We start from the raw sequence: 14,588 nt of genomic DNA, 5'->3' as shown, positions 1-14,588 counted from the left end.
TTGAGCCTGAGTCGACCTAGGGGAGGCCCAGCACCGGTACAGATATTCGTCACAAGTGTTAGTCGTGAGCGGGAATCGAACTCGGGTCGCCGGGTTCTGTAGCGCATGCCTGCTAACCACCGCTCACCGCACACTTACATACATACGTAATCAAATACACAGATGCTTGAATGCATAATACACACGGACGCACATAATACATACACACATTCACTATACATACATTCACACACACGTGCACATACGTGCACTTACAGACAATTGCGACCGGGATGTACAATTCCAATCGTGTTCTCGGTGAACTCGAGAGCTTCAACAATTCTCGTATTCGCCACTGCTGATAAGGACATGAAAAACAATGCCATTCAAAATGTTCTACTGTGTCTTCCCAAGAATAGTGAATCCATCTGTGTGGATTAAGAATGAGCGCTATCCCAGAGCAATCGTCGGAGGTAGTTCGGATGATGTCTGTGACCTGCGTGTGTTCTAATAATGTATTTATTGGGTGATTGTATATTTGGCTGTGCGGTTGTGTGTTTGTATATCTGGCTTGATGGCTGTGTGGCTGTATGTGTAGTAGTGTGATTGTATGTGTGATTGGCTGTGTGGTTATATGGTTGTATGTGTGGTTGGCTGTGTGGATGTGTGGTTGTATGTGTGGTAGTGTGGTTGTAGGTTTGGTTATGTGTGGTTGTATGTTTGTTTATGTGTGTGGTTGTACGTGTGGCTTTCTGGTTGTATGTGTGGTGAGCTGTGTGTGTGGTTGTATGCGTCGTCGGCTGTGTAGTTGTGTGTGTGTGTGTGGTGGGCTGTGTGGTTGTTTGGGTGTGTGGGTGCTCAAAATGTCACCCCCCCAATATATTGCTTTTAAATAGATGGTTATGGTTGTACTTTATAAATCCCTTATCTCTGCCATTACTTACAATGAAACAAGAAAAGGTAAAAAGGAAAAAAACAGAGCAATGTAATACAATACACTATTATACATTATTGTAAAAACATAAATAAAAAGTCCATCCTATGTGTTAGTTAATTTTTTAAATATTTAGGCAGGAAATGGCAGAAAATTCGTTTTCAAATTTAGATTTTTTTTCTGGGGGGGGACCCCCAGACTCCCTGGAAGATGTGGTCCCCCCCAATGTTGACTCCATGTCTACGGCCTTGGAGAGCGCGATAGGAGGGCAAATGAAGAGAGAGAGAGAGAAATGGGAGATGTATTAGAGATGGGGGAAGAAGGGAAGAGAGAGAGATGGAGGTGAGAGGAGGGGCTGGTCAACGTGCTGGTTGGCTACGCCAAGCTCGCCATTTACAGGGCGAGGAAGGTGGCCCTGGAGGGGAAACGTTCGGCCAGCAGCCTGGGCATCTTCCGCGCTCTGGTCGGAGCCAGGGTGTGTGGGCTGGAGTTCCGCCATGCGCGGCTGACCCACGCCGTGCCGGCCTTCAAGGAGCAGTGGGCGATGGAGGAGGCCGTGTGCTCGGTCGCAAATGACGGGGAGCTCTGCATGCAGTTATGAGCTACCCGTCGGAGGCCGTTGGACTGCGAGAAGGGCTGCGTGCAGAACGAGAGAGAGCGAGAGAGTGAGCGAGAGGTGGGGGTTTACATAAAGCAAAGTTATTAAAAATAAATTACGAAATGATGAACGAAGCAAAGTGCCGAATACACCGAGCATCTTCTTGTTTCCACTGATCGTAAAAAAAAGAGAGGAGGGTGAAGAGGGAACGGGATGTGAGGAGAGATGAGCGAAGAGGAGAGATAGTGGGAGAGTAATGGATCAGAGAGGAGAGGAAATACGAGATAGGGGGAGAGATAGATAGTGTGTATATATATCGAGGAATGGATTGAGAGATGGAGAGATGAGAGGACAGGGAAGATGAGGACAGGAGATAATAGAGGAGGAAAGAGGTGAGATCGATAGAGAAAGAGAGATTTTGACTTTTAAACAACTTTTATTGCCGCCAGCAGCAACAGCACTGGAGGCGATTCCGATATGAAATACACAAAGTCACCAGCAAACGAATAATCGCTATAAATCCACGCGCTGTGGCGCTAAATGCAGCGCGCACAACACGAAAGAAAGGTCACGTGGTGGTGGTGGTCATCGCGCACGCCACGGTGACGAGCGAGCGCTTCAGAAGGTGAACACGAGGGTTGCCATCCACGCTGGTACAGAGGGCTTTATCCGGCTCCCTAGCGTTCGAAGAAGACGTGCACATCACCAACATGTGTGTGGTACGCGTGCTCCAGCCGGAGCCACGCCTTGAGCAGGCCCCTGAACACTGGAAGCACAGAGCAGCCGTCAGTGTCACCTTTTTCCTCGTGCTGTACACCGCCATCTTCGCCTGAGCACAGGTAAAGTTGGCGAGGTCATAGAGACAGAGAGAGAGAGAGAGGAATGGATGTCCAGGAGGAGAGGGGAGGGAGACGGTCAGGTGGGAAGGGGTGGCGGGGATGAGGCTGGGTGGTCTTATTGGGAGCTTCTGCTCCTATTACTACTGAAGCTGCGACTGCTCCAATAAGCACGGTTGGCTATGTACGATGAGAACGAAGTTCAACATACATACGTACTGCTGCTACTACTGCTGTTACTACTGCTGCTGCTACTGCTGCTACCACTGCTGCTACTGCTGCTACTGATACTGCTGTTACTACTGCTGCTGCTACTGATGCTGCTACTACTGCTGCTGCTCCTACTGCTGCTGCTGCTGCTACTGCTGATGTTACTACTGCAACTACTGCTGCTGTTACTGCGACTACTGCTGCTGCCACGTCACGCGCACGGTGGTGCCATGGCGATGATGATGTGTGATGAAGTGTGATGATAATGCGTCTGATTCGGGTCTCCCAGGGTGAGGGGTGCGTGTCTCCGGACTGCCTACGCGGGGGAGACTTCCCGCCACACTTCATCGCAATTATCGTTGACGCGTCTCAACAGACGTTCCTCCTCCTCCGCTGAACGTTTCAATTCATTAGAATAATTAATGAGAGCTGCCCCCGTGCATTATCGTCATCATCATCGTCTTCATCTTTGTACTCATCGTCTTTGTTCGTCTCAACAACCCACCCACTCACCTAACCACCCACTCACCTAACCAGTCACTCGCCCACTCACCTACCCACTCACCCACCCACTCACGTAACCACCCACTCACCTAACCACCCACTCACCTAACCACCCACTCACCTACACACTCTCTCACCCAACCAATCACATATCTACCCACTCACCTACCCACCCACTCATCTATCCACTCACTGACCAAGCCATTCACCTAACCACTCACTTACTTACTCGGTCACAGACTCACCTACCCGCTCACTCGCTGATCGGTCGACTCATTCACCAAGCCATTCACGTACCCACTCACCCACCCACCTACCCACTCACCTATCTACTCACTCTCCTACTAACAAATACAAAGATCCCCCCTAACAGACTGTTGGGGCAAGTGCTGTTCGCGAGCACCTATGAGGCCGGCACTGCACACAAGGGGGTGGGTGGCCAGCACCACGCCCGGCCACCTTTGTCTCCCTAGTTGCGATGTTTTTATACAGCGCACCAGGTACTCATTTGAGGCTGAGTCGACCTACGGGGGAGGCTCAGGACCGGTTCAGATAATCGTCACTGGTGTTGACCGTGAGCGGGAATCGAACCCAGCTCGCCGGGATCGTAGCGGAGCGTGCTAACCGTTGCACCACCGCTCCTGCCACCCGAGTTTTAGTTGGGTTAGGAGGCCTTCATCTATAGCAGTGGGTAGATCATGGCTCGTGATGGTGATGATGAAGATGGTCATGATGATCGTGATGATTGTTTAGGACGCAGACGATGAAAGGGTTAAGGATTTGGGAGAAGATGTGACATCCCGTAACTGAAGACCCCAAGAGTCTCTCAACCTCACCCCCCCTGCCCCCCCCTCCCCCCCGTACCCCGGTGTAAGTGGGAGATGTAGAGGCACTCCGTTTTAAAAAGTGTCGTTAGAATCAATTAGCCTTACCTGTGCACACACTGCCAACTGACAGCCATTAGTTCACGGTGAACACTTGCATTTGGAAATTCCGAGTGCGCGCGCGTGCGTGCGCGTGCGTGTGCGTGCGTGCGCGTGCGTGCGTGCGCGTGCGCGTGCGTGCGCGTGCTATGAAGGGGAGCGGTGTCGCAGCGGTTAGCGCAGTGGTTAGCACGACTTAAAGCCACCGCGGCCCGCTCAGCACGGCCACCAGCACCGGTGACGATTATCTGAGCCGGTCCTGGGCCTCCCCTAGGTCGACTCGGCTTCAGACGAGTATCTGGTGCGGTGTAAACAAAAAAAAATCCCCCAAAGGGAGACAAAGACGGCTGGGAGTGCTTCAGACCACGTGGTCTCCTCTTGTGTCGTGCCGCCCTTCAAAACCGCTGCTCGCTAACAGCACTCGCCCCAACAGTTCTGTTGAAGGCTATACAGGGGACCTTTATCTTTGGGTACATTTCCATGCACATCCCCTCCCCACACACGCACGCCTCTCTCTCTCTCTCACTGCCTCTCTCGTCTCTCCAACACCAGCCATTACTCACACGCGTTTTAATTATTCATTTTAATTACTTTTTAATATTCGTCTCAAATTGGATTAGGAAATGTAGCTTTCATACCTTTTATTTTCGCTAAGCGAGATTTGATTGCGGTAATTCTAAAGAGGCCTCGCCGGTTCTTCGCGCAGAGCCGGGGAGACAGCGGAGAGATGAGGGGTGGGGATGAGGGGGGGGGGGTCACTGGGGGGCAGGGGGGGTCACTCGGGTGCGGGGGGGGCAGGAGGGGCGGTCGTGGATACTCGAGCGGTGTCCTTGAAGGTGGCACCGTGACACGAGCGTTGTAACGTGAAGATGCGGCGAAAGAGATGATGGATCGGTTGACGATGTTGGTTGATGTTCGTCACGGTGGTTGGTTGGTGGTCACAGAATATCGCTACGCCGCGCTACGAACCCGGTGACCCGAGTTCGATTCCCGCTCACGGCCAAAGCCGTTGACGATTATCTGAACCGGTCCTGGGCCTCCTCTTCATAGGTGCTCGCTAACAGCACTTGCCCCTACAGTCTGTTAAGGCTGTACAGGGGATCTTTGGTGGTGATGGTAGTGATGGTGGTGGTGATGGTCGTGGTGGTGGTAGTAGTGATGGTAGTGGTGGTGGTAGTGATGGTAGTTGATGGTGGTAGTGGTGGTGGTCGTGATGTTCGGTGGTGGTGGTAGTGATGTTAGGTGGTGGTGGTGGTGGTGGTAGTGGTGGTGGTGGTTTTGGTGTTTCAGCCCTCTGGACCTGTGCTTGGCAGTCTTGATATACGGTGCTGGACATGTCCACGATGGTCCAGATGTCTTGTGACACCCATTTAATTCTCTAAAACGTAATACATCTATATATATTTTAAGTCATGTTTATTTAAAACAGAAATTATATACGCAGAGGAAAAAAAACATACGTCCGGGGTCAATTAATTGTTCAGAGTATTTGCGTGATGTCAGTTCGCAAATGATGACGATACGCCACTTTGTTGAGATAACATTTGTGATCGCCAGGGTCGCTTCAGTGAGCCTTTGCCTGGATAAAATAAAAACAAATATACTATAATTCGGGGCGGGGGGGTCACAAGACACCTGGACCACCCTGCACACCGCATTTATATACCTACAACACACACAAACCGTGACCACGAGCAAGGCGAGTCGGTGATGTAATCGAGCGGATGCAGCGAGAGAGCGCGTGGGACTGGGGCCCCCTCGCCCATGGCGATCGCCGAGGCTGATCAGCGCCAGGACAGCAGAGAGCGCTGTCGGGTCGTGCGTCAAACCAGCCCAGACGCATTGCCACTGGGGCTACGGGGGCTGGGGTTCAGGCGAAGGTGCAGGCTTGGACTCTAGCTGGGGTTCAGGCGAAGGTGCAGGCATAGACTCTAGCTGGGGTTCAGGCGAAGGTACAGGCACAGACTCTAGCTGGGGTTCAGGCTAAGGTACAGGCTGGGGCTACGGGGCTGGGGTTCAGGCGAAGGTGCAGGCTTGGACTCTAGCTGGGGTTCAGGCGAAGGTGCAGGCAGAGATTCTAGCTGGGTTCAGGCGAATGTGCAGGCAGAGACTCTAGCTGGGGTTCAGGCGAAGGTGCAGGCAGAGACTCTAGCTGGGGTTCAGGCGAAGGTGCAGGCAGAGACTCTAGCTGGGGTTCAGGCGAATGTGCAGGCAGAGACTCTAGCTGGGGTTCAGGCTCAGGTGCAGGCTGAGACTCTAGCTGGGGTTCAGGCTAAGGTGCAGGCTGGGGCTCACTATGGGGCTCAGGATGGGGCTCAAGGGCTCGGTGGAGGGTCATCATAGCCGTGTCTTCCGGAGTCACTCACTGAGCATGAGTTCGAAGCAGAGACGGATCTGGAAATTCCACCAATGGGGGGCGGTGAGGGGGATGAGAGAGTGAGGGGGCTGGGTTGGGAGGAGGTAAGAAGTAGACATCCAAACATTTAAAGAAAGCTTTGTCGACTCACGGATACCCGCACACGCTTGGATCAAGATCCGCGTAATGAGCTGAGTTGTGATTGAAGCGGCGTGCCACGTCCAGCCAGCTGTTGGCCTCAATGTAACGACTCGCTATGTCTCTCGTCTCTTCCTTGCCCCGTCTCTCTCTCTCCCCCCTACCACTCCCTCTCTCCCCCTCTTATCTTCACTCTCTCTCTCTCTGCTTCTCTTCATGACTCTCTCTCTCCCCACCTCCGTCCTTCACCCCGCCCTCCCCCCTCACCTCCCTCATCTCCCTTCCCCCCCCCACCTCTCTCTCTCTCTCTTCCTCACCTGATTCTATCTCTCCATCTGCCCACACTTGTCACTCAACTCTCTCTCTTACCTCCATCTCCTTCCCTCCCTCCGTCTCTACATATCTCCCTCTCTGCTCCCTCGCTCTCTTTCACCTTTTTCTCCTTCACCTCTCTGCTCTCTCCCTCCCTCCCTCCTCACCTCACCTCCACCCCCCCTCCCTTCTCACCTTCCTCTCACCTCTCTACCTCCTCACCTCCCTCTCTTCCTCCCCCCCTCACCTCCCTCTCTCTCTCCCCCCCCTCACCTCCCTCACCTCCCTCCCTCACCTCTCACCTCCCACGCCTCTCCCTACCTGGCGTGCCTCACCTGGTGAGCAGGTGAGCGCCGCTACCGCTGCCTCTTCTGCTCGTACGGCGCCTCGCAGAAGGGCAACCTGAAGACCCACGTGCGCAGCGTCCACCACGTGACCTTCGACCCCTCGCTCTACCCGGACCGCCGCTTCAAGCGCTGCCGCCCAGGGGATCGCCCCCTCCTCCCCTGCCCCCCCGGCCCCCACCCAGGCCTCCCCGGCCCCCACCCAGGCCTCCCCGGCCCCCACCCCGGCATGTCCACCCCGGGTGGACCCTCCGAGCGCGGCGGTGGACTTCAGCAGCGAGAGGTTGCGGCTGCGTCGACGGCGGTGGCGGCAGAAGCCTCCCAGGAGGAGTTAAGTGACCCCGATGACGACGACGGCGGTGATGGTGGTGGCGGTGATGGTGGTGGCGGTGATGGTGGTGGCGGTGATGGTGGTGGCGGTGATGGTTGTGGCGATGCGGAACATGCTGGTCGTGGTGATGGTGGTCACGATGGTGATGGTGGTGCTTGCGGTGATGGAGGCGGAAGACGCTTTGTGGAGGTGAAGGTTGGAGGTTTAAAAGCAGGGCCATTGAACGGACCTGATTCGTGCGGTAGTGGTGGTGGTGGTGGTGACGAGGCAGGAGAGAAGGAGGATGAAGAGGAGATTCAGGAAGAGGTTCAAGAGGAGGAGGAAGACGTTCAGGATGATGACGAAGAGGACGAGGTTGAAGACGAGAAAGTGGAGAACGAAGAGCAGGAAGAAGACATTGGCGAAGAAGATGTTGAGGAGGAGGAGGAGGAGTTGGACGATGAGAAGGACGATGGTGACGAGGAGGTTGAAGCTGCCGCGTGGACAAGTGACACAACTCGAGCCGACGCTGAGAAAGATGATGTGGGTGACCGTGATGATGATGATGAAGAAGATGATGATGATCATGGTGCTGTCGACGAGAGAGGAGTGACGCACGCGAGGATGGGCGCGCGCCACGTGGACTGACGTCAAGACGCGGGCCCTTGGGATGAGTCTTGCGGACATGAAGAGGAGAAGGGGGGGGGGGGGGAAACTCTGCACCAAACTTTTCTTCACGGACGCCCCCGGTTCTTCCGTGGACGCTACGCGAATATCGATTTCGTAATCGAGTTAGTTTTTTTTTATTCAAGATCCAGCCGCGCGATGATTATCTATTTGTTGTTATTGTTGTTGTTGTTGCTGTGAAGCCCTCCACCACCTAACACGGCCAGACATTAAATCATAATTATTGTTGTCGTGTCAATTTTCACAGCAGAGTTGAGCGGTTAGACAGGCGACGCCTTCCTTGAAGCTGCGTCAAGCATCGCCAGGTCAGGTTGGAGACCCAGGAAGGCACAAATTGTTTGGCCCTCTTACTGACACTACATTATTTTCATGCTTTTGGTTGTCGTGAGAAAAATGTTTCTATTTTGACGTGCTGGCGGTGACTTGACCCCCGCTGCGATCGCTCGCACACCTACGTGTACATTTCATTTGTTTTCGGGCTGCGTTGGGTGGTGGAGGGTCTTCACGACACAACATCTGGCCACGTCAATTGGGCGGTGGGTCCAATTACCCCCCCCCCCTCTTCCTCCGCCCCCCCTCCTCCCCCCCCAAAAAAAATATATCACGAATCTTGATGATGACTGTGAAAAAAAACCTTCCGAGCGTTAAGTTCAATAGCGTTGTCTCGAACTCCTTACCATCATCAGCAGTTGCATCCTCAGACGCTGCCGTATTACCTGTCTGTACAGTGAGCCGACGTTTCGGGTGATGGGCCATTTTCAGGGGACGGATGAAGGCGTTTCTCAGAGAAGTCAATGACATCGGCTCTTGAAAACAAAAAAAACGAACGGAGTTTGTTGGGATCCACACGAAGGGGTTTGATGTCTCGCTTTCACGAGAACTGGAGGCAGGGGCGGAACGCGACATCCATTGAGGTGGACTGGGCGTGGTGGTGTGTGCGGGGGTGCGGGCATTATTTCGTGGCAGATGCAAAGCCCTCTCTGGTCATAAACATTTAAATTTGTTGTAGCCACATGGCGGTCGCATCGGCTTAAGTAGAAATGAAGATATTCGATGAAAAAAAAACATATTGCATTGGAAATATGAATATTAATAATTTTATGTGATCAAAACTCATTTAGTTAATATTAATCGATTTTTGGAAAAAATAAAATAAATATGGAATGTAAAAAAAACCCATCTAGTTAAAGTAAACTTCGAGTTTAAATAAATCTATTTTTTTTAAATACCCAGTCGTGTGCGGTGCGTTATTTAAATTATATGTCAATTATATGTAAATTATATACACATGATATGCTAATTTCTGCTCATTGCACCGTGCAAAGTAATCGAACGAACAGAACGAGACGCGGGAGGGGGGTGGGAATCATCGGCAAACGGAGCAGATACGAACTATGGAACAAACCCATTATCAATAGTTTAACCATTATCGATTCGTGACCCCGTGTGACCCCGAGTCACCGTAACTCAGTAAGTCACTCGGGAGGGCAATGGTTCCATATGGAGAGGAATGTAACCAGGGATTTAATTTCCCCTGCGATGTTTTCCAGAGCTCAGTCCCGGGCGGCTCCATCTGAAATTAATCCCCCACCCCTCCCACTGCTCACCCACCTCCCCTCCGACTCCGTCACGATTCAAGGAATTGTCACGATTCGATAGACAAAAAATACATTGTAGCCTCGAGTGGCTGGAGAAGTTGCCATTAAATCATTGGCTACAACGTCTACGAATCGAAAGCCATTGATTCATGAGCTTTTCATTCTTGACCATCTTCAACCAAACCAGCGTGGTAAAGTTTGACCAAATGATGCCCTCGCGACCCGCACATGAGCACACAAGTCTAGAACACGATTGTGTGATTGTCTAATTCATATGGGCAGTGTTTGGTGATGGTGTTGATGATGGTGGTAACGGCAGTGGTAAAGTATTTAATCCCCTTTTGCCCCTTATAATCAATTAATTACATTTCAGCCGGAGCTGCCCGGGGCTGAGTTCCGGAAAGACCCCTCCCCAACACGAGATATGAAGCCCTTTTTACACCACTTCCTACCCCCCACGTACCCCCCCCCCCCCCCACTCATTCACCTCCCACTCCCCCCTCCTAAAAGACCACAATCAACTTAGAGCAATTTTGGAGCAATTGTTGTCGGCAATTGACAAGTCCAGGACCCTTCCTCCCCCACCCCGACGGTACGAGGCCACGCGGGCCACGCGCGAGCCGCGATTTCATTCCAGACGAACCGTGACGGCCCCGCGTTGAGGCCCAACCACTTAGAGGCGGCCCGAAAAAAAAGAATCGATTGTGTTTTTGTTTGTTTGTTTGTTTATCCGTCACTGCTAAGTAAGCATCTTGGCCATACTCATCGGGTACCAGAGTGCAGGGGTGGGTCGGGTTGGGCACCGTGTGTCTAATTTAACAGAAGTAATGACATCAAAAGCGAACGTTTTCCACCTTCACATTTCCGTCTCTCCTACTCACGTCTTGAATAAAACTTGCGAAAATGTTTTTTTCCGAACACACAATCATCATTATGCACGCACGACCTTGGTGAGCGAAGTGCGTAATTTCAGCAGCGGTGGTTTCAGTGAAGCAAGACGCTGGACGGGTTTCGACTTTTAGTGTCTCATCAGCAGAAGTGTCATCGGGCTCGCGTTCGACGCAGGATTATATAATGTATATGACATGATCAAAGTTACGTAATTATGTTTGCATTCACATATTGTTTTTTTTACAATATAATTTATCATTTTTTGCATTTTCTATACATTATATAATTTATGTTCGGTTATATAATACGTTATCAGGTATCAGATAATGTAGTGGTTAGCGTGCTGCGCTACGAACCCGGCCACCCGAGTTTGACTACCGCTCACGGCCAACATCGTTGGTGAAAATCTGAACGGGTCCTTGGGCCTCCCCTAGGTCGACTCAACCTCACATGGGTACCTGGTGCGTTGTGTAAACATTGCCACTAACCGGTCACCCCCCCCCCCCCCCCCGAAAAAAATATCCAAAGTGATCTCAAATGACCCACGTTGACTCAACGCCTGATCACAGTCCTACAGAGCCGGTGGTGGAGATTTCACGTTCCTATGGTGCCGGGAAGAGTCTGTCTATAACACAACCAACCCCGCCCCCAGCCTTCACAGACTTTTGGGGCAAGTGCTGTTATCGAGCAGCCCATATGAAGGCCGGCAATGCGCACGAGGGGGTGGGTGGCCAGCACCACGCCACACACACACACGCCACACACACACGCCACACACACACACGCCTACCGGATGACAAGGCGCGCCTAGGGGACAAAGTGCGTCTTATAATCCGGTGAATATGGCTCAGGAGTCGCGCGACCAATTCCAATGCAAGAAACGCTGCTGCGCTCTTATCGGTCACAACGTTGATGCTCGGTGCTGTTTGTTGCTGCACGCTCAGCAACTGTTGTTTTACAAAATAACACAAAAAAACTGACAAAAGCCATCGCCTTCGCAATCATCGCGCGACCTCATTCATCACCGCCAGGCGAACCGCTTTGTTCACATCCGAGCGAGCAGTTTGCGCGGCTTCCAATCGCGGAGACGTCACGGTGACCCACACGAGTGGTGGTGGTGGCGAGAGAGGGGGTCTCCTAGGTGAAGGTGGCTTCGGCAGTGTGTGACACGCGCCAATCGCTTACAACTGCTGCGACTCCAGTGTAGTCTTCATTGCGGTGTGATGCGAGAGGAGTTATCCGAGGTGTGTGTGTGTGTAACCGCAGTGCGTGTGTGTGTTTCTGTCTGCGTTAAAAGCTCACAGATTCTCTAAAGATCTGGAAACAGTACCACATTATCATCCTCGGTGAGCTCTTCCGGCAGGCGAGGCTGCGTTAGCTGGGTCACATAGCTCACAAGCCCAGCCACTGCATGTCCAAAGCAGCTTCTGTTTGGCCGGATCGAGGGGTGCTAAACGGGCGCGGCACGGGATAGAGACGGAGACGGGCTGATGTGCAGCTCAGTGGACTTGCCGATGACCGATACCAGCGGTGTCAAGATCGGCCTCTAAGGGGGACGCTCATGAAGGACCCAACTGGGCAGCTGGAGGCAGTCGCCCTCCAGCAACAACGGAGGAGGGAGGAGCGACGCTCACAAAAACGAGCGAAGCGCCGGGCGCCTAAAACACAGCAAGTTGTCACAGTATGGGACACAGGTGGTACATCTGCCATTCATCTCACTCAGTCAACACATGGCACCTGGGTCTATCCCGTGACCTCCTTCCAGCGGGACTTCGATACTTCGCACGGCTTCAACGTGCACCTAGCCTGGCACAGACGCCGTGTTGACGTCACCACCACCTAGTGGCGAACGGTGGCTGTGTGCTCGCTAACAGCACTTGCCCCAACAGTCTGTTTAGAGGCTATACAGGAGATCTTTGGCTTTGTATGTATGCACGCGAATGTTTTTTTTGTACATGCGTGTTTTCGTACATGCGTGTACATGTCTGTGTGAGTGTATGTGTCCACGTATACACGTGCGTGCTCGCGTACGTACGTTTGTATATAGGATCGTGTACATATACCACGTGTGCGGTTAGGGCTATATAGTTATCCACACTTTTTTGAGATGATGTCTCGTTAAAAAACAAACATTAATGATGTTAATAAAACAAATAAAGAAGCAACACAGTCTTTGTCATCTTCATCACAAACACGTTTAGCCGGGCGGTAACAGCGGTGGTGGTTTTGATGGTGGTGGTGCTCGCTCAGAGCACTTGCCCGACGAGTCTGCGAAGGCTACACGGGGGACCTTTGTCTTTGGCGGTGGTGGCGGGGCAGCAGCGAGGGTTGCGGATGACACACGCGGGCAACTCTGATAGCCGCACCTCGCGAGTGGCACGGTTGGCTACGTGCCGTCGTGCGCTAACCACTGCGCCACCGCACCCCCACAAACACCCCCACCACCACATCTACCACTGCCAAGCGAAGCGATCAATCGCTCGACTTCCACTCAGCCGGAGGGGTGGTGGCTGTGTAAATAATACCGAAGCAACGCCTTGCAGCCACTAGAGGCCCCACTACGTGAACCGCGACGTTGGGGAACAACAGAACAGAGATTCGTCCGAGAAGTCTCTCACAACCCCGAGATGGACGAGGGTCGTCACGACCTCTCACGGTCAGGAGCGACTCCGGAACGGGGTCGTGGTTTTTTGTTTTGTTTTGTGGAACCAAGAAAAGTCAATACAGTATTTCTCTTCATCTCATCGTCTAACGCCTCTCCCTCCCCCCCACCCCCGTGCCCCCCCACACCCCCCACTCCCACCACCCACCAATTCACTGCCACATTGGGGACCCGCTTTAATCTCCAAAGCCGCCGGATAATCACAACAAGCTCCGGCCAGTGATCAGAGTTTCCCCTGTGGTCAGCTTGGACTTAATCACCAACCCCCCACGCACCCCCCCTTCTCCCCCCGTTCCTCACCCCCAGTCCCCACCGCCCCCACCCCCACCCTCCCAACTCCGCCCCTCACACAGTAGCCCATGCCTTTCCAAACCTGGTCTCTTTGAGTTATTGCCTCGTAAAACAAATAAAGAAATAATTGCAAACATTCCTCATCCTCCTCGTCCGGTTTTATTTTTATTTTTGCTGAAAATCGATTGGGCAGAAATGTGTCCGTCGCGTGACCCGCTGGTTTTTATTGTCTCCGTCGGGTGGTGGAGGGCTCCAGTTAAACACTGACACGGCACAGACAAGATGACCTAACCCCACACGGAAGTGAATATGGATGAAAAAAATGGTCGTGAAAGTCTACGTGTGTATATCACATCTCGTAAAAATACTTGAATTAATGTGCGCTTCTTTCTCCAGAGAAGAGAGAGAGGGAATGTGTTAGGAACCCGGCGACCCGAGTTCGATTCCCATTCACGGCCACCAACACCAAGCGACGATTATCTGAACCAGTTCTGGGCCTCCCCTAGGTAGACTCAGCCTTAAACACGAGTACCTGGGGGACTCGAAGGCGACAGAGCGTGGAGTTGGCCACCCACCCCGTCGCATGCCTGTCCGGCCTTGATCGGTGCTCCTCGCTAACAACGCTTGTCCCCAACAGTCTTTTAAGGCTACACGGGGGACCTTTGTCACGTGGCGGAGACTCAGCGTAGTGCTCAGATAGAGAGGCAGAGAGGGCGCAGGAGAGAGACAGAGAGAGGGAGAGACAGATAGAGCGAGGGAGAGAGACACAGAGAGAGGGAGAGACAGAGAAAGCGAGGGAGAGAGGTGTGGGGAGAGACAGAGAGAGAGAAATCTGGAGCCAGTCTGACTGGGCCTAGTACCGCGCCGGGAAACGCTCAAGATCCATTATTACCACGAGGGCTGGCGGTGGGGGGGGGGGCTGCCGGGGGGCTGGTGGTCTATTGAGACCGCTTTCTTTTCTCTCAGACGCCTCCCACCTCCACCACAATCGGTCTCTTAAACCGCAACATTCACC

At 52.8% G+C, this 14,588-nt stretch overlaps 1 protein-coding gene across 1 annotated transcript in view; it reads left to right on the top strand.

The window, feature by feature from the left end:
• LOC133350753 (uncharacterized) overlaps window positions 1-12,843 on the top strand; it is a 130,183-nt gene extending 117,340 nt beyond the window's left edge. Inside the window, exon 10 of the mRNA XM_061565477.1 lies at window positions 7,137-12,843. Within this exon, the coding sequence (XP_061421461.1) occupies window positions 7,137-8,092 (956 nt within the window). The 3' untranslated portion in view covers window positions 8,093-12,843. The remainder of the gene's footprint in view (window positions 1-7,136) is intronic.
• The last annotated feature ends 1,745 nt before the right edge of the window (window positions 12,844-14,588 follow it).

Source organism: Lethenteron reissneri, chromosome 35, assembly GCF_015708825.2.
Source record: "Lethenteron reissneri isolate LAM-NWPU_2019-01 chromosome 35, ASM1570882v1, whole genome shotgun sequence".
NCBI lineage: Eukaryota > Metazoa > Chordata > Hyperoartia > Petromyzontiformes > Petromyzontidae > Lethenteron > Lethenteron reissneri.
The sequence above is the reverse complement of the archived record's forward strand: the minus strand, read 5'-3'. Positions and strand labels throughout refer to the sequence as shown.